Here is a 14173-nt window from a genome sequence, read left to right on the forward strand (position 1 = left end):
GGGGGGGGGGGAATTGGCGATGTCGGTCGCGTAACATCCGGCGTTTGCTTTTCCTCCGAAAGATAAGATCACCGGGTGAAAGAGCGACGAAAGGAGGGAAGGGGGAAGAAAAGAAAGACGCGGAGAGAAAGAAGAAGTGGAAAGAAAGGGAGAAGATGGAATAACGCGGCGGCCCTCCTGAAGGAGGAAGGAGGGCGCGGAGAATGCGAGGGGGGAGGGGGGCAGGAGGGAGGAATTCTGTTGGAATGGGAATCGGTTGGTGGGAGTGCGAGAGTGGGAGTGAGGAATCGGTTGGGAGAGGCCATAGGAAAACCGGTTGCCAATCTGCACGGACGTTGGACATCGGCCGCAACAGTGCCGAGAGAAAAGGGTAAAAAGGGTACTCCGGTACTCCGGTTTTCAGCAGACCGATCTACCTATCCAATCCATTTTCCATCCATTTTTCTTCCCTCCACCTCTGGGGGGAGGGGATATGGGGAATGGAGGGGGAGTGGAAGAGGAACGCAAAGTGATCGCGCGTTCGAAAAATGGGTTTCGAATTTCGGGAGGGTTATGTCGTGGATTCCAGAAATTCTGATTCTTCCAACTGTGTACTACTCTTTATTATAGGATCCAATCGAAATTAGATCTATGATAATTTGTTCCCTCCTTCGATCCAGCATCGATCGAGAACAATCGTTCGATCTTCTTTTCCCTCGATTCTACGCGCATGCGTGACTCGTGCCGTCCATTTTTCGCCGTCCACTTTGCCATTCTTTAACGAGACAACTCCAGCCTCCTGAAAGACGCTCGTTAAAACGAAGGAAGGGGAAAAGAAAGATCATGTGGAAATTCCGTCGAGCGAGAAGGCAATTTCGATTCGGTTGTTTCGCGCCTCTGCCTTTAAATATATCTAAAAATATCTATAAATATATATATATATATATAAATACAGAAAATCTATAAATATAGAAGATGATTATCGATAGGTGGCAACAAAAACGGCAATCTTGTTGGGCGAAGATGATTTTTTACCACGCGTCAAACTACCTTACTCTTCCCATGATTTATTTACGACCCTCGCTCAGTTATAATTCACGCGATATCTCGACGAGACGTTTTGGTCGAAAGCCTTTTTTTTTTTCTTTCTCTCTCTCCTTTTATTTACGCGCCTTGGTGGCGCGGACACGGCCTCTTCGGTGACCTCTTCCCTTGTGGCGTGGATTTCTACGTCTCCGTAGTTCACGCGGCTGTACCAGCCAAATATGGCGGATACCGGTCGAACCACTCGCGTTGGTGCACGCGTGTCACCGTCACTGCGTGGGCACTCGCCGGCTGTGCGTGTGGAGACGAAGGACAGACGGGAGCACCCACGGGCGAATTCCTCCCTGTTCGACTCTCCGCTTCGTCTCTCTTATACGAGCATAAGCTTCGAACGAACGAATATGTCGTAAAAATTGATTGCCCCGCCTCCGTTTCGTACCTCCTATGTTGCGAGGTACGACATACTCGTCCATATCTCGCCCCTCCCTCTAGAATCCATCGATTTTTTCCTCGAACCCATCCTCGAAATTCCATTTCGAGCGCATTTTCGTTCCACCTTTTTTCTTTCCACATTTGCAACGAGGAGGTGAAACGCAACGACGAGACGAGTTCGTCAGTAGTTCGGCTTCAAGGATTTCCACCTACCGGATTTACGCATCTGGGACGTAATTTCCAAGATGGTCTCGCGTCGTGTGCAATAAACTAGCAATTTTCGCAGAAGCGTAGTGAATCTTTCTCCTTCTTCTCCTCTCTTCTTGTCCCTTTCAACTTGCCCGAGTCGTTTCTCCCGAATCAACAATCGGCTTCCCTTCGTCGATATCATCCATTATCGACACCCGATCTCTCGCCTTCTGACCTTTTCGATCGGTCTAACGTTACAAGCGCCCGCTTCGTTGTGAACCCGAAGCTTGTTCGCTCGTTAATCACTCGTCTACGCGCGTCTCCTTTTTCTTTCACCCTCATTTTCTTTCACTCCTCGAAATATTCATTCGCGATTCATCGATGATAAACGCGATATTCCCATTCCAAGGGGGGAACGAACAAGTAATCACGATTCGAAAGGGATCCAAAAGATCTGTCTTTCGGACAAAGAGAGAGAGAGAGAGAGAGAGAATCTGGAAAGAGGAAGGAGAGAGGCTATGGAGTTTTCGATTTCTACGATTTAAACGAGCAAACGAGCGTGTAACGAAATAAATGGTGTATTTTACGTATCGAGGAAACGTTAATAAAATTGTAAGTAAGGAGTGTGTTAGCTAGTAGCTGGGGATCACCTTAAACGCAAACTTTACGATGAAATTCGAGATTAACGAAGAATTAATGCTAACGAACGTGATAATTAGGCGTTCGAAAGGAAGTGCCATAACGTTGAGCGGAATGGGCGATCATAATGGTGTAAAGATAGAAACGCTGACCAAAGTTTTCTCCTCGCGGATCCATTAAAGAGGAGGGGAAGGGAGAATTTTCTCGAATAGAGAGATCCTTTTATTTTTTTCATTTTCTTTTTCTTCAAAGAAAGAAGGCGATGGCGAAGACGTTACCAAACAAAAGCAACACGACCCGAAGCGTTTCGAAGTCGAGTCGAATCGCGCGTACCGATCGATCGAAACGAGAGAATTCGCGTTCGTTTCTAATTTATTGCGATCGGCAATTAACCGAATCGGCGAGCGTGACGTTGACCGATTCCCGAGCGAGAAATCGAGTAGGTGGAGAGAGGTTACGAGACGGGGAGTATTCGATAAGGATTAAAAACTCGAAGTGAGAGAGAGAGAGAGAGAGAGAGAGAGAGAGAGAGAGAGAGAGAGAAAAGGAGAAGCGTGTCGAATATGCATCGCCACGCTTTTGCCCGAGGTTGCCGAGCGTGTTATCGGGAATGAATCGCGCGTATATATGGTTCCCAGACGAGCATCATTCGTGCGTGTCTCTCTCCCTAGAAAATTCCACTGTTCTGCGCAATGATCCCCCCCTATCGTGGCCAATAAATCTGCGCCAACGTTCCAACATTCTGGTTGGAGACTCGTTTAACACGTGAAACTCGTGGCAATGATTGCGCGGCTCGAATTAAGGATAAATTAAAAAGAAACGCCCGCCGACGCTCTCTCTCTCTCTCTCTCTCTCTCTCTCTCTCTCTCTTTCTCGCGAGATTCAATGGATCGAATGGCGTCGATCGAGCTCGAGTTAATATTTGGAATATTCGCTCGAATCGAAGGATTCCCTTGGAAAGCGAAAAGGGGGACGTCCAAGAAGAAGCAACGAAAGGAAAGGACGGACTCGCGGAAACAATTAAATCCCGTGATCAGATAAGCGCGCGAGTATCCTCTGGAAAATGTATTCCGTGCTCGGGTCGGGAGCGGTACAACGTCTGGATAATAAAGCGTGCCGGAAGTCGCCCTGGGGGATAGAGATTCAACCCGATTCGATATCTCGACCGTCGGTCGATGACGATACCAGCCATCCTCTTTAGAATGACAAAGAGATCTCTTTCTTCCTGGTATAAATTGTTCCCGATCAGAGAGAGAGAGAGAAACGTTCTACGCGTATCGTTGTTGCGCGCATCGATACGATCTGCCTTTTCTCTTTCTATTCGCAAAGGAAGGAAGGAGGCAGGGAAGAAAAAATAAAATTCCTTCTCTTGGCACGGAATGAATGGAGAAAACGTAGACCACGAAAAATATATATATATGTATATATGTATATATGTATATATATGTATATATGTATGTATATATATATATATATATATATATATGTATATATATATACAATGTATATATATATATATGTGTATATTGATGATCGGAATATATAGGAGATCGGAAAAATGTATCTATATTATGCGCGTCGAAGTGCCGCGTAACGACGCGTGTGAACGTTTTATGCACCGGCGACTCGAGGCGTAAAATTGTTCGAATAATCGAGCGGCAGCGGTGTTCGCAGGCAGCGGTCGAGAAGACGGTGGCCGTCGATTTAATCGTTGTCGAGATTACCGAAAATGTGCATAACGGTAATCGCCGGCTACGCGCATAATTTGTGCACGGATCGCCGCCATGATAAATTATTCATTCTGCATTTGGCGCGCGCGCGCGCGCGCGCGATGCACCTTGCTCCCTGTGTCCCTGTGCGTTTCGTGACCGGCTCTATCGCGGCTCATTTGCATCCTGCCCGCTCCTCCACGATTATTTCTTCGAATCGTGGAAGGAAATCGACACCTCCGCTCCTCCTCCCCTCTCCAGAATTGTCGCCCCTTCCAATGGAAAACCATCGATGCGAGTATATTTTCGAAGGATTTCGATGATAAAATGACTCTCTCGCCTGTATTCCATTCCTCTCCTCTCCGATTTCTCCGTGTTGTTCGCGTTCGTAAAATGGCCGAGCTTGGTACGCGATGCACGATCGACCGCTTTCGCGCGGAGCGAGTACAGTGATATATATATATATATATTCGAATACGAGCGATTATATCGCATATAATCGAGAGGATAGCGGAGGAATCGTCACCATCTTCGAATTAAGAGGGAATCGGTCAGCTTCTCGAAACCGGTCTGATATTTTCATTCGCTCTATCGATCGAAAGGGACGAGAAATTTAGATCTCGATCGGATACAAGGAAGATAAGGAGGAAGGGAAAGAGATACGGATCGTTTTCCTACCCAATCGAATCCACCGCTTAACGATCCACCGCGACGATCGGTGATTTACCGCTGGCAACGGTTGTAATCGGGCCGATGCGACGTGGAAAGCGGCGTGGCCAAAGGAACCGGAATGAAATCACCGTTACCGAGCCCCGCTCCTCTTTTATCACTCTCGCGGCCAGCCAGCCTGCCCCCTTCGCCATCGATTACTTACAACTTTCGATCCTGTTGCACGCGCCCCGCGCAACGCCACCGGCAACACCGCCGACTCTTCGCCCGGCCTCGTATCGGGATCCGACTCTTATCTCGGTTGAGGAGGATATATAAGAGAGAGAGAGAGAGAAAGAGGGAGAGAAAAATAGAGAAGGAAAGAAATGGAAGAGGAGAGATGGCAGCTGCGATCATTCGCAACGGTTAATCCTTAAGCGGATCCTTGGACGCTGGGGATCGCGGTGGTAATTTTTTCTCTCTCTCTTTTCTCTTCTCTTCTTTTCTTTTCTTTCTTTCTTTCTTTCTTTCTCTCGAGCGAGCGGCGATACGAAGTGGTGGTGCGCAGCAACGGCTGTTATATCGTTAAAGGGGAAAATAAGCATGCGTCGGCGCGTGGAGATCGGGGAACGACAACGCGGAGTAATTGAATTATGTACAGTGGTGACGTTTGAATTACCGAGGTTGCGCTGTCGCTCGTTGGTGAGACGCGTGTGGCGAATTTATTTGCATAACTGGCAAAAACGTGGGCGTCCGCGTTTAATTAATCGTCCTTTCTTTTCTTCTTTTCCTTTTCTTTTTTTTTTTTTTAACCGAGTTATTGAAGCTGATTCCTTTGAAAATTTAAAAAAACGATTAATTATCGCACGTATTTTAATTTGTTTAACGTTACAACAACGTTATATAACGAGATCGCGCCTAAGATTTCTCCAACAATATCCGATATTATAATATGTTCTCGACACTCGTACAACAGGCAACCGCTTGTCGTAACTTGGAAAGCAAATCGATTTGCCGGCGATGCTTGCAGCCGGAAGTCGTAAAAAACTCGAAGGAATCTCGATCTCGAAAATGATGGTATCTTTTGCTCGGTATCGTATCAAAGTTCGGTTTGCAACCAAAGCAGTGGTCTTTGTCGTTGGAAACTTTAGTAATGACGTTCTCAAAAGTGATTTCTCTCTCTCTCTCTCTCTCTCTCGATATGCATCCTCCATCCTCTCCCATCGTCCGAAGCAATTTCAACGCTACAACGACGGTTGTTATTCCAACACGATGCGGAAAGGCGAAGCTATCGATCGATTCTCGATTCCTTCGGATAAAAACGATTGTAATTACAAAAAAATACATAACTCGATATACTATAACTCGCGCGATACAGAGAGGATTGGATTATCGTGTGCAGTTTTCTTTTTTTTTTTTTTTCTTCTCCTCGTTTCTCGTACAATTTTAGACACGACGTCAAAGCAAAGATAAAAACTTGACAGTACACGCACACTTACACACACACACACACACACGACTATAGAACACCTACGTAGCTCCTCCTATTCGATTCTTTCCCATATTTCTTCCCCTCGTCCCGTTCGATCGACCAGTTTAAACGCAGATATTTCCGAGTATTTCACCAACACTCTGCCCACTCTTTCTCGGTTCTCGATTGTACAGTTAACACGGCGTGGACGTGAATGTTAATCACACCCGGCGCGCACCGGATTTCCAACCCCTTTCGCGTCGCCGTCGTCGCTGCCTTACGTGGAGAAACGGGGTCGAATGGGAGACCTCGCTCGAGAGAGATTCCTCGAGGAATCGCCTCGCCTCTCAAATTGCACACGGATCTCGATTCTGAAAATACGTTGGCTGCGTACAGCAGCGGCTCCCTTCCCTATAAATTATTCAGATACTGTTCGCGGACAAACGGCGATTACGTTCTACCCTGTGGTGTTCCATCGACGAGGAAGAAGGGAGGGTTGCACAAGCGATACGAATCAATTTTGTGCGCGTCGCCGATCACGTCTATCCATCTATCTGTATCCGCTAGGATACAGTTGTCCTTGATCCTTGCCACGCCAAGTGATCGTGGCGTTACGGCGCGATGACGCGTAATTACGCCTCGTTCCCCTTAACACCGAGGTCATACAACAGGCCGAGATTATTGTAATTCCGTGGATCCCTACGTTTCCCGTAATTTACATCAATTTCTTCTCGCTCAACTTTGCCTCGGTGTGAGAAAGGGCTCGATGGGGAGGTAGGCGCGTACGAGAGAGACGGAGATCGGAAGAGTATGGAGGAGCTTGGCACGAGAGATGCGAGCCACGCGAAACGCAGGGAAAAGTATCGGCGAGTATTTCGATTCATTTTTTCGAGAGCGAGAAACCGGCTGTCGAGCCTCGGAAAACGATAATATCTAAATGATATTGAACGAATCGAGAGAGGAAGGAGAGATCGCGAGGCAATTAGCGAGCAGCAGGTTGGATAAAATAAATGGTCGAGGTCGTAGTAAGTCGTAGGGAAACCGTGGGAGGGCAAAGGTCGGGCTTTGGAAACTTCGCATTGTAAACTTTCCCGAGATCGTAATCACGAGAAAGGTGCGAGGAAGATGAGGCGGAGGAGAGGAAGTACGAGTTAAAAAGGTAGAAAGAAAAAAAAAAGGAAAAAGAAAGAAAGAGAATAATAAAGGAGAAAGGGAATCGAGAGATATGCGTTGGTTTAAAGGGAGGAAGGAAGAGATAAAGGAAGGAAGGAAGGGAACTCGGGAAGAATAATAATAAAGGGGAAAGGTACAAGGGTCACGTAGTCCTTGTAACGGCGTCGAGAATCCGTTCCCGGAACGGAGAATTCCGGCGGCGTTTCGGGCGAAACGATTACCGGTTAATGGAAACCGGATCCCTATCTATGGCATATATAAATATATACGTACCGAGACAATGGGTCGAATCGAACCAAGTTCTGGAAAAGAAAGAAGTACGACGGAGATTTTGAGAAAAACAGGAAATGTTGAGCAAATGACAAATCTCGATGAGCAACAGAAAAGTAGTTAGACCGATCAAAAAGAGAAGACGCGAAGAAAGAGGAGAAGAGAGGAGGGAAGGAGATAAAGCGAAAATGTAGCGGAGATCGAAAATGAGAAAAAGGAGGGAGGAGGAAGGAACGAAAGAAGAAAGAAAAAGTATAAGGTCACGGACCTTTGTCGAGAGATGGCTGCTCGACGATCGCACAGGTGGTTGCACCGGCTGCAGGGAACCGCTTTAAACTCGCTAATGGAAAAGACCACCAACCCTGGGGCTATTTGAAAGTGACACACCGTGCAGTCACGTAATTTGCGCGTTAATCGCAACCTGATGGATGCACGGAAACCGTGGACAATCGCGGGGACACGAATAATTTGTGCGGGTGAGCTCGTTCCAATGTTTCGAATCGCGCCAGAATTCAGAGGCGATGTTCTCGTTCGTTGGAAATTCCTACTACTCGAATCGCGATAGAAATGAAAGATTGGTGACGCCTAGTTATCGAATCGTCATAATAAGAATTTGCTAAATTCTTCATTGCTGCATTCTTTAATAGCGTGTTGTCCGCGTGTCACGATACATTTCATCGCGAATTATTACGCATATCTATTCGCGTAACTGATCATCGAGCGTTCGTTTTCGAGATCAACGAGCCAGAATTGCATATCGAGCGCGAGATTATCGAAAATTCTTCCGTTCATCTTAACGAAAAATCTGTCTTGATCGATTTAGCGGTCAAACGCGATCGAACATGGGAAAGTAAGGTTGTAATGCGTTTGTTTGTGGTACGATAATATATGGTTGAAAATTCAATTATCCGGGGAGGAAGCAATTTCGTTTCTCATAACCGGATGAAAGGTTTTTCTCGGGGGGATAATGTGAAATCGGTGGTGTATACGGGTTTTTACGTTACTCGCGAACGGTGAAAGTATCTATAGTTGTTCCGCGAAAGGAACAGAGGCGAGGTTCGGGGGATGCGCATCGGTGGTGCGCGGTGGTGTTTCTCGAGCGCGCGATGTCGGTTGCTCGCATTTCAAGGTCGAGAGACGTTTACGACTTTATGGGGCAATTACCGTGGTATACTGTAAGTTAGTTGCGGCCGCGTCGTACCTCTCTTTTTCCCCGCATCCAGATTCTGCCTATCCCTTCTTCCAACTGCCTTCCCCTTCCCTTTCTCTTTTTAGTTGAAAACGACGCGTCCGAGTATACGTTCGATCGATTCGAGGACAGGCGTTTGATCGACATTTTGACGGGGCGTTGAATTTTCGTTTCCGATTTCCAGTGCAGAGCAAAGTGAGATGTTCCGAGCAGTGGATGGAAGTCGACATCGTAAGGAGCAGCCCACGAGCGAGGATATACCTGCAACAAATGAAGGACTTTCCAGGTAAAGATCGATTCGTTTCGTGTATTCGCGAGATACGCAGCGTTGGTCGACGCGAAGCCGTGAGATATAGAAGCGAGAAGCGGTGGTACATGTGCCGTATTTTACACGGTGGAACGTATCTTCCTCTTGCAGACGAAGCTTGCAAACCTCGGCTTAGCAACGGTGTCGCCACGTTCCGATTACCTCTCCTAGAAGAGGACATGTTGCGATGCGGCATCACAAGGGTCGTTAACAAAGTCACGGTAAGCCATAATTACGATCAACGAATAAAACTATCGTTTCTTGAATAAGTTAAATGTTTGAATAATTTCTAATTAACTAAGTCTAACGATTTTGTCGAGAATCGAATTGAATCGAGTTGAAAATGGAAATGAAAGAAATCGATCGATCCTCGTATCCTTGTTTGAAATTGGAAAAGCACAGAGAGAGAGAGAGAGAGAGAGAGAGAATGTGTAAAGAAAAAGCATCGAATCTCTGGATAGAAAAGAGAAGAATGAAAATCGAATAGCGATAAGTTGTTACCTCGGCTCGGCCTTCGTTATTGTTTCGATCGATGGGAAGGAATCCCATGGATTCGAGCAAAATTATAGATATACGTATGATATACAGGGTCAGAAGGTGTACTTTCATCGGATAATAGTGGAGGAGCCCGCGGATTCCAGCAAGCATACGTTCACCGTAAAGTGTGTTATCACCGAGGTCGTTGTGAAACCTGGAATCTCGATCGCAGCCAATCACACCGTGGTTCGCAGGAGCGTTCTACCAGCAGGTTTCCAGGAACCCGAGTGAGTTCATATTTTACCTTAATATTCAGTTTCCGTCTTATCGTCTCTTTTTTTTTATTTGTTCGCACTTTTCCCTCGATTCACTTCCCTCGGTAGACCGATAAATAGTTCTCGCAGAGTCGAGAACCACTGTTTCGATTTCGCGTTATTCGCCATCGCGATTCCAACAGCTGTTCAACGTGCTCGAACGATCGTCCACTCCGCGCAACGCTCACGTATTCTCATCATCAAGGACAACCCAGCTCTAATACGTTCCGACTAGCGCCAAGAAATAACGGCTAAAATTATCTTTGAAACTTTCATCCATTATCTATGTACTCGTTGGAAACGTTACGCTTTTCGATGATTTTTTTTTTTCTAACGATCAAAACTTTCCAAGCGAACGAGCGCGGTGAAATAATTTTATTCCAAGCAACGATCGCGTAATCAATTTCAACGGTACAACGGTGGCTGTGTAAACTTGATTAATTAAAACAGACTCGATTTATGTAAGCAATGAATAAAACGAGATGAGTTTAATCTGCGTGTTAATTATCCCGCTTCGCGCTTATTATCAAGCAAAACATTGCGTACTTTAATCGAAACAAGACAAGCTTTCCACGAGATTAAAATTAAATTATATTTTCTTCGCTCGACTGATACGCCGTATCGAAACCTCCGATTTCGAATTAGAAAGAGGGAAGAGCGGCGTCGCGAATAAAATCAATATCGACTTTCTCCGATGCAAACGAGCGATCTGAAACGAAGATGAACGTTTTGTCGCTGGTCACCAGTTTGATTCATGATTCCACGTTCTATTTATTTGTCGAGGCTATACGCACAGGTGCTGGAAAACCTGAAATGTAATTTTAGCCTCGTATACATCGCGTCACAGAGTTTCCCCCTTCCCCATTCTCTCCTCTTCCTCCTCCTCCACCTCCTCCTCCTGCTCCTTCTCCCTCCTCCCGCTCGCTCGATAAAACTCACTTTGCGAACCATTCGTATTCTCCGGTCGCGTTCTCCTCGCGTAAAACGTTTCTAGCGGGCGTGCATCCAACGAGAATCTTTTTTTATTCACCCGGCGATACGTAAATGCGTCGTTTAAGAGTTGCTAACGATCTCTTCGAAACGGTTTCGAGGTTACAATTTTTTTTTTTAAACGAGATCTTATAACAAATCAAATATTCGCTGAATCGATGAATTTTTTCTTCCAGCTTCCATAACGAATTTCAATTATCAAATTCATTTCGCGTATTTACAATTTTTCTATCTTTATCTCAGTCTGAAACGAACAGATGGCTGAGAAATAAATTTTAACCAAGCTACAAGTTAGACGTACATCAAAAGGGATTTCTTCCAACTATTTTCCGCGGATGAAAGTTCTGACTTAGCCGGTTGACATTCTTTCCCTGCTCCACACTACTATCCTCGGCAGCCTGTCAGCCGTACACGCGCAATTTTTCTCCCATTCCCGCCGCTAATTTATTGACACTAATCGATCGTAGCTCGGTATTGCGCGAATCGTACGAAGGATGGATAGAGGGATAGGGGGGAGGAGGGGGGACAAGAGAAGGATTGTCGATGTCGCCTTCCCAACCAGGAAGCCGTAAAATTCTTATTGTTGAATTATCACGTGGTTATCTCGCCTCTTCGATCCCCGGATGGCGTCGAGCCACGCACACGCGGGAAAATTCTTTCTCGATCTTGATAACTGTTTCTTCTTCCGAGAAGTCGATGGAATTGCGTGCTTGCTCGATTGGATGCGATCACATTCGGCCGCCCGCGAATCGAGGGATGATCGAACGACGAACTCGAAAATTCTTCGGATATTTGCTCTCTCTTCGATTCGATCCGTCGAACAGATGCGAGTTGCAATCAATTACGATAAAAACGATCGAAACGACGAACGAACGAACAAACGCGTTGTTCGAACGGAAACTTTATCGTCGTCCCTACTTTTTTTCTTTCTTTTCTCTTCTTTCTTTTTTTTTTTTTTCGTCATCATCATCATCATCATCATCATTATCGTCGTCCGTCTTTAGTGGTACCGTTCGTGGCTCGTTCTCGTACAGAGAGAATCGTAGTTGAACGTAGTTTCACGGAAACGACGGATGAGTCGGCAGAAACGGTTTCAAGACGATTCAGGTCGATCGAGGTAAGATTCGATGACTGTCGAAAGTGGCCCAGGTCGTAGCACAGGCAATACAGTTCTTGCCGTTCCCGTTCTTCTGCAAACAGGTTAATTTTCCCTCGGCCGACCATTGAATATTTGTCGCCACTTTTTTCCCCCCGGAAATTACACTCGAACAACATCGTGTCCCTCTCGATGGTTCGATAGGCATCCATCTGCCAGATGGCGTTATTCTCGACAATTTATTTCGAACGATCGAACGACCTTTCGCGCCTCGCGACGAATTCCTTTGATATTTAACTCGCTCACACTTTTATCTCGCAGCGTGATCGACATCAGAGGGGAGATCTCCGAATCGGCGCCCGTACCGATATTGGGGGTCGGTGTGAGGCAAGGCGGAAATCTGGTCACCGGAGAGCTGAACGTTAGCCCAGGCACGCCTTTGCAGATGGAGATCTTCTTGGACAACGGATCCGCGCCTGTTTACGGATTGTTGGTCACCTACATGCTTGTCACGGATACCAAGTCGCAGGAGGAGACTATTATCATCAACGGGTGAGCGTTTATTCTCATAGATAATATGTATCGTGGCTGAATGATGATTATTTTTGATCGGGAACATAGGGAATAATAAGAATTATTGTTTGTGCCGCCAGTTGCTCCGTGGATCCGTATCTGTTCGAGAATTTCAACACTGTGGACGGTGACTTTTTGACGGCGAAATTCCGCGCTTTCAAGTTTCCAGAAAGCACTTACGTCCAGTTCCGTGGCACTGTTAACGTCTGCTTGGACAAGTGCCAAGGGGTATGTCGATGTTGGCGCGTTACACGCGTGGCGTCGTTAAGCGAAGCTTGTTCAAATATTCGTCCACCGGATATTCGTTACGCCGACATTTACGCGGTTACGTTGTTTCAGATCGAGTGCAGCAACGGGCAAATTGGATTCGGGAGGAGGAGGAGGGCCATCGATGTCTCGAATACCGACAAGAACAAGCTGTTCGAGGTGACCATGTCCGCTCTTATTAAAGTTGACTTCGAGGAGGACGCGGTGATCGACAAAAGTAGGATTTCCTTCTTCTTCCTTTTCCAAAAATTTTGTTACGAAATCTTGTTTAATCTTGAAATTTTTTCCCCTCGATCTCCAGCTCTGTCCGAATTGTACGTGAGAAGAGGGAAGAACAGGACAAAAGCGAGGGCGGTGATCGCGGAAGAGGTGAGAGATCAAGCTGGTCCAACGACGATTAGGACGGAGGAGAGGGCTTTCATAGCGCAAGAAGTGAAAGAACAGTTCAAGTACAAGGTTACAGAAACGAATGAGATGAACGGTTCCTCCGCCTGCTGCGAGACGACGAAGATCTTGTCCTTTATTCTCCTTCTTCTCTGCCTCTGCAAATTTTTATAAAAAGGTTCATGAAGGGGGACGATCCGTGAACGATCGTTTTTTTTTTTTTTTTGATTGTAAATAGAGAGTAGAATCGAGAACCGGCCAGGATTCGAGCGCATAGTGGAAATCGATGAAGATCGAATTTCTTTGCCGGATGTTAGTATAATTTTTTTCCCTTTCCACGTAGGAAAAGCAAGCATTGATCGATGCATCATCCATTTTGTTCGACGTCGGATCGAGTTTTACGATCAAGCATCGTCTTTCTGATAACATTGTCCGAAATTAAGCTAAGCTTATTATTAATGGACGATATCTCGGATAATGTTAATGGAACGAATTAATAAAGATCGTAGAAAAATGTTATCGTAAAAAAAAAAAAAAAAAAAAAAAAATGGGGGAAATGATGAGCTAATATTTTGGATTAATTAGCACGTGCTCAAGAAATTTCTCCGCTCTGCGACCGCCAAATTTTTTTCACTCCTTTTATTAATCCACGCATTGTTCCACGCGTTCCCCTTCAGCTGTGTTCCCCTGCGAATAACCCCGAATAAAATAATACAGCCGCTATACTGCCAGAAAAAAAATTGGCCTTTGCGAGCGGAGAATGTCGGATGACCTAGTCGCGCGACGAGCTGTAACAACGTGATGTGACTTAACTTTTAGACAATTATAAGTGAATTAATTGCTGCTGTAATCTCAATATAATTATAAGGGAATATACGCGAATATGTAAAAAAAAATAATACCGTAAGAGGACGAGTGGAAACGCGCGTAAGCGTTTCATTCAGAGAAGCGTCTTTATTTTTTAGTCGCATAAAGGAAGAAAAGAGAAGATTAATAAAAGTACGCATAGAAACAATACAAAG

At 45.7% G+C, this 14173-nt stretch overlaps 1 protein-coding gene across 1 annotated transcript in view; it reads left to right on the top strand.

Moving 5' to 3' along the window:
- LOC122711039 overlaps window positions 1–14168 on the top strand; it is a 16401-nt gene extending 2233 nt beyond the window's left edge. The window contains exons 2-8 of the mRNA XM_043929432.1: window positions 8928–9029; window positions 9162–9271; window positions 9639–9814; window positions 12249–12479; window positions 12581–12728; window positions 12840–12984; window positions 13069–14168. Coding sequence (XP_043785367.1) covers window positions 8928–9029; window positions 9162–9271; window positions 9639–9814; window positions 12249–12479; window positions 12581–12728; window positions 12840–12984; window positions 13069–13325 — 1169 coding nt within the window. The 3' untranslated portion in view covers window positions 13326–14168. The remainder of the gene's footprint in view (window positions 1–8927; window positions 9030–9161; window positions 9272–9638; window positions 9815–12248; window positions 12480–12580; window positions 12729–12839; window positions 12985–13068) is intronic.
- The last annotated feature ends 5 nt before the right edge of the window (window positions 14169–14173 follow it).

Source organism: Apis laboriosa, unplaced genomic scaffold (genome assembly GCF_014066325.1).
Source record: "Apis laboriosa isolate Shangri-la unplaced genomic scaffold, ASM1406632v1 scaffold16_cov148, whole genome shotgun sequence".
Taxonomy (NCBI): domain Eukaryota; kingdom Metazoa; phylum Arthropoda; class Insecta; order Hymenoptera; family Apidae; genus Apis; species Apis laboriosa.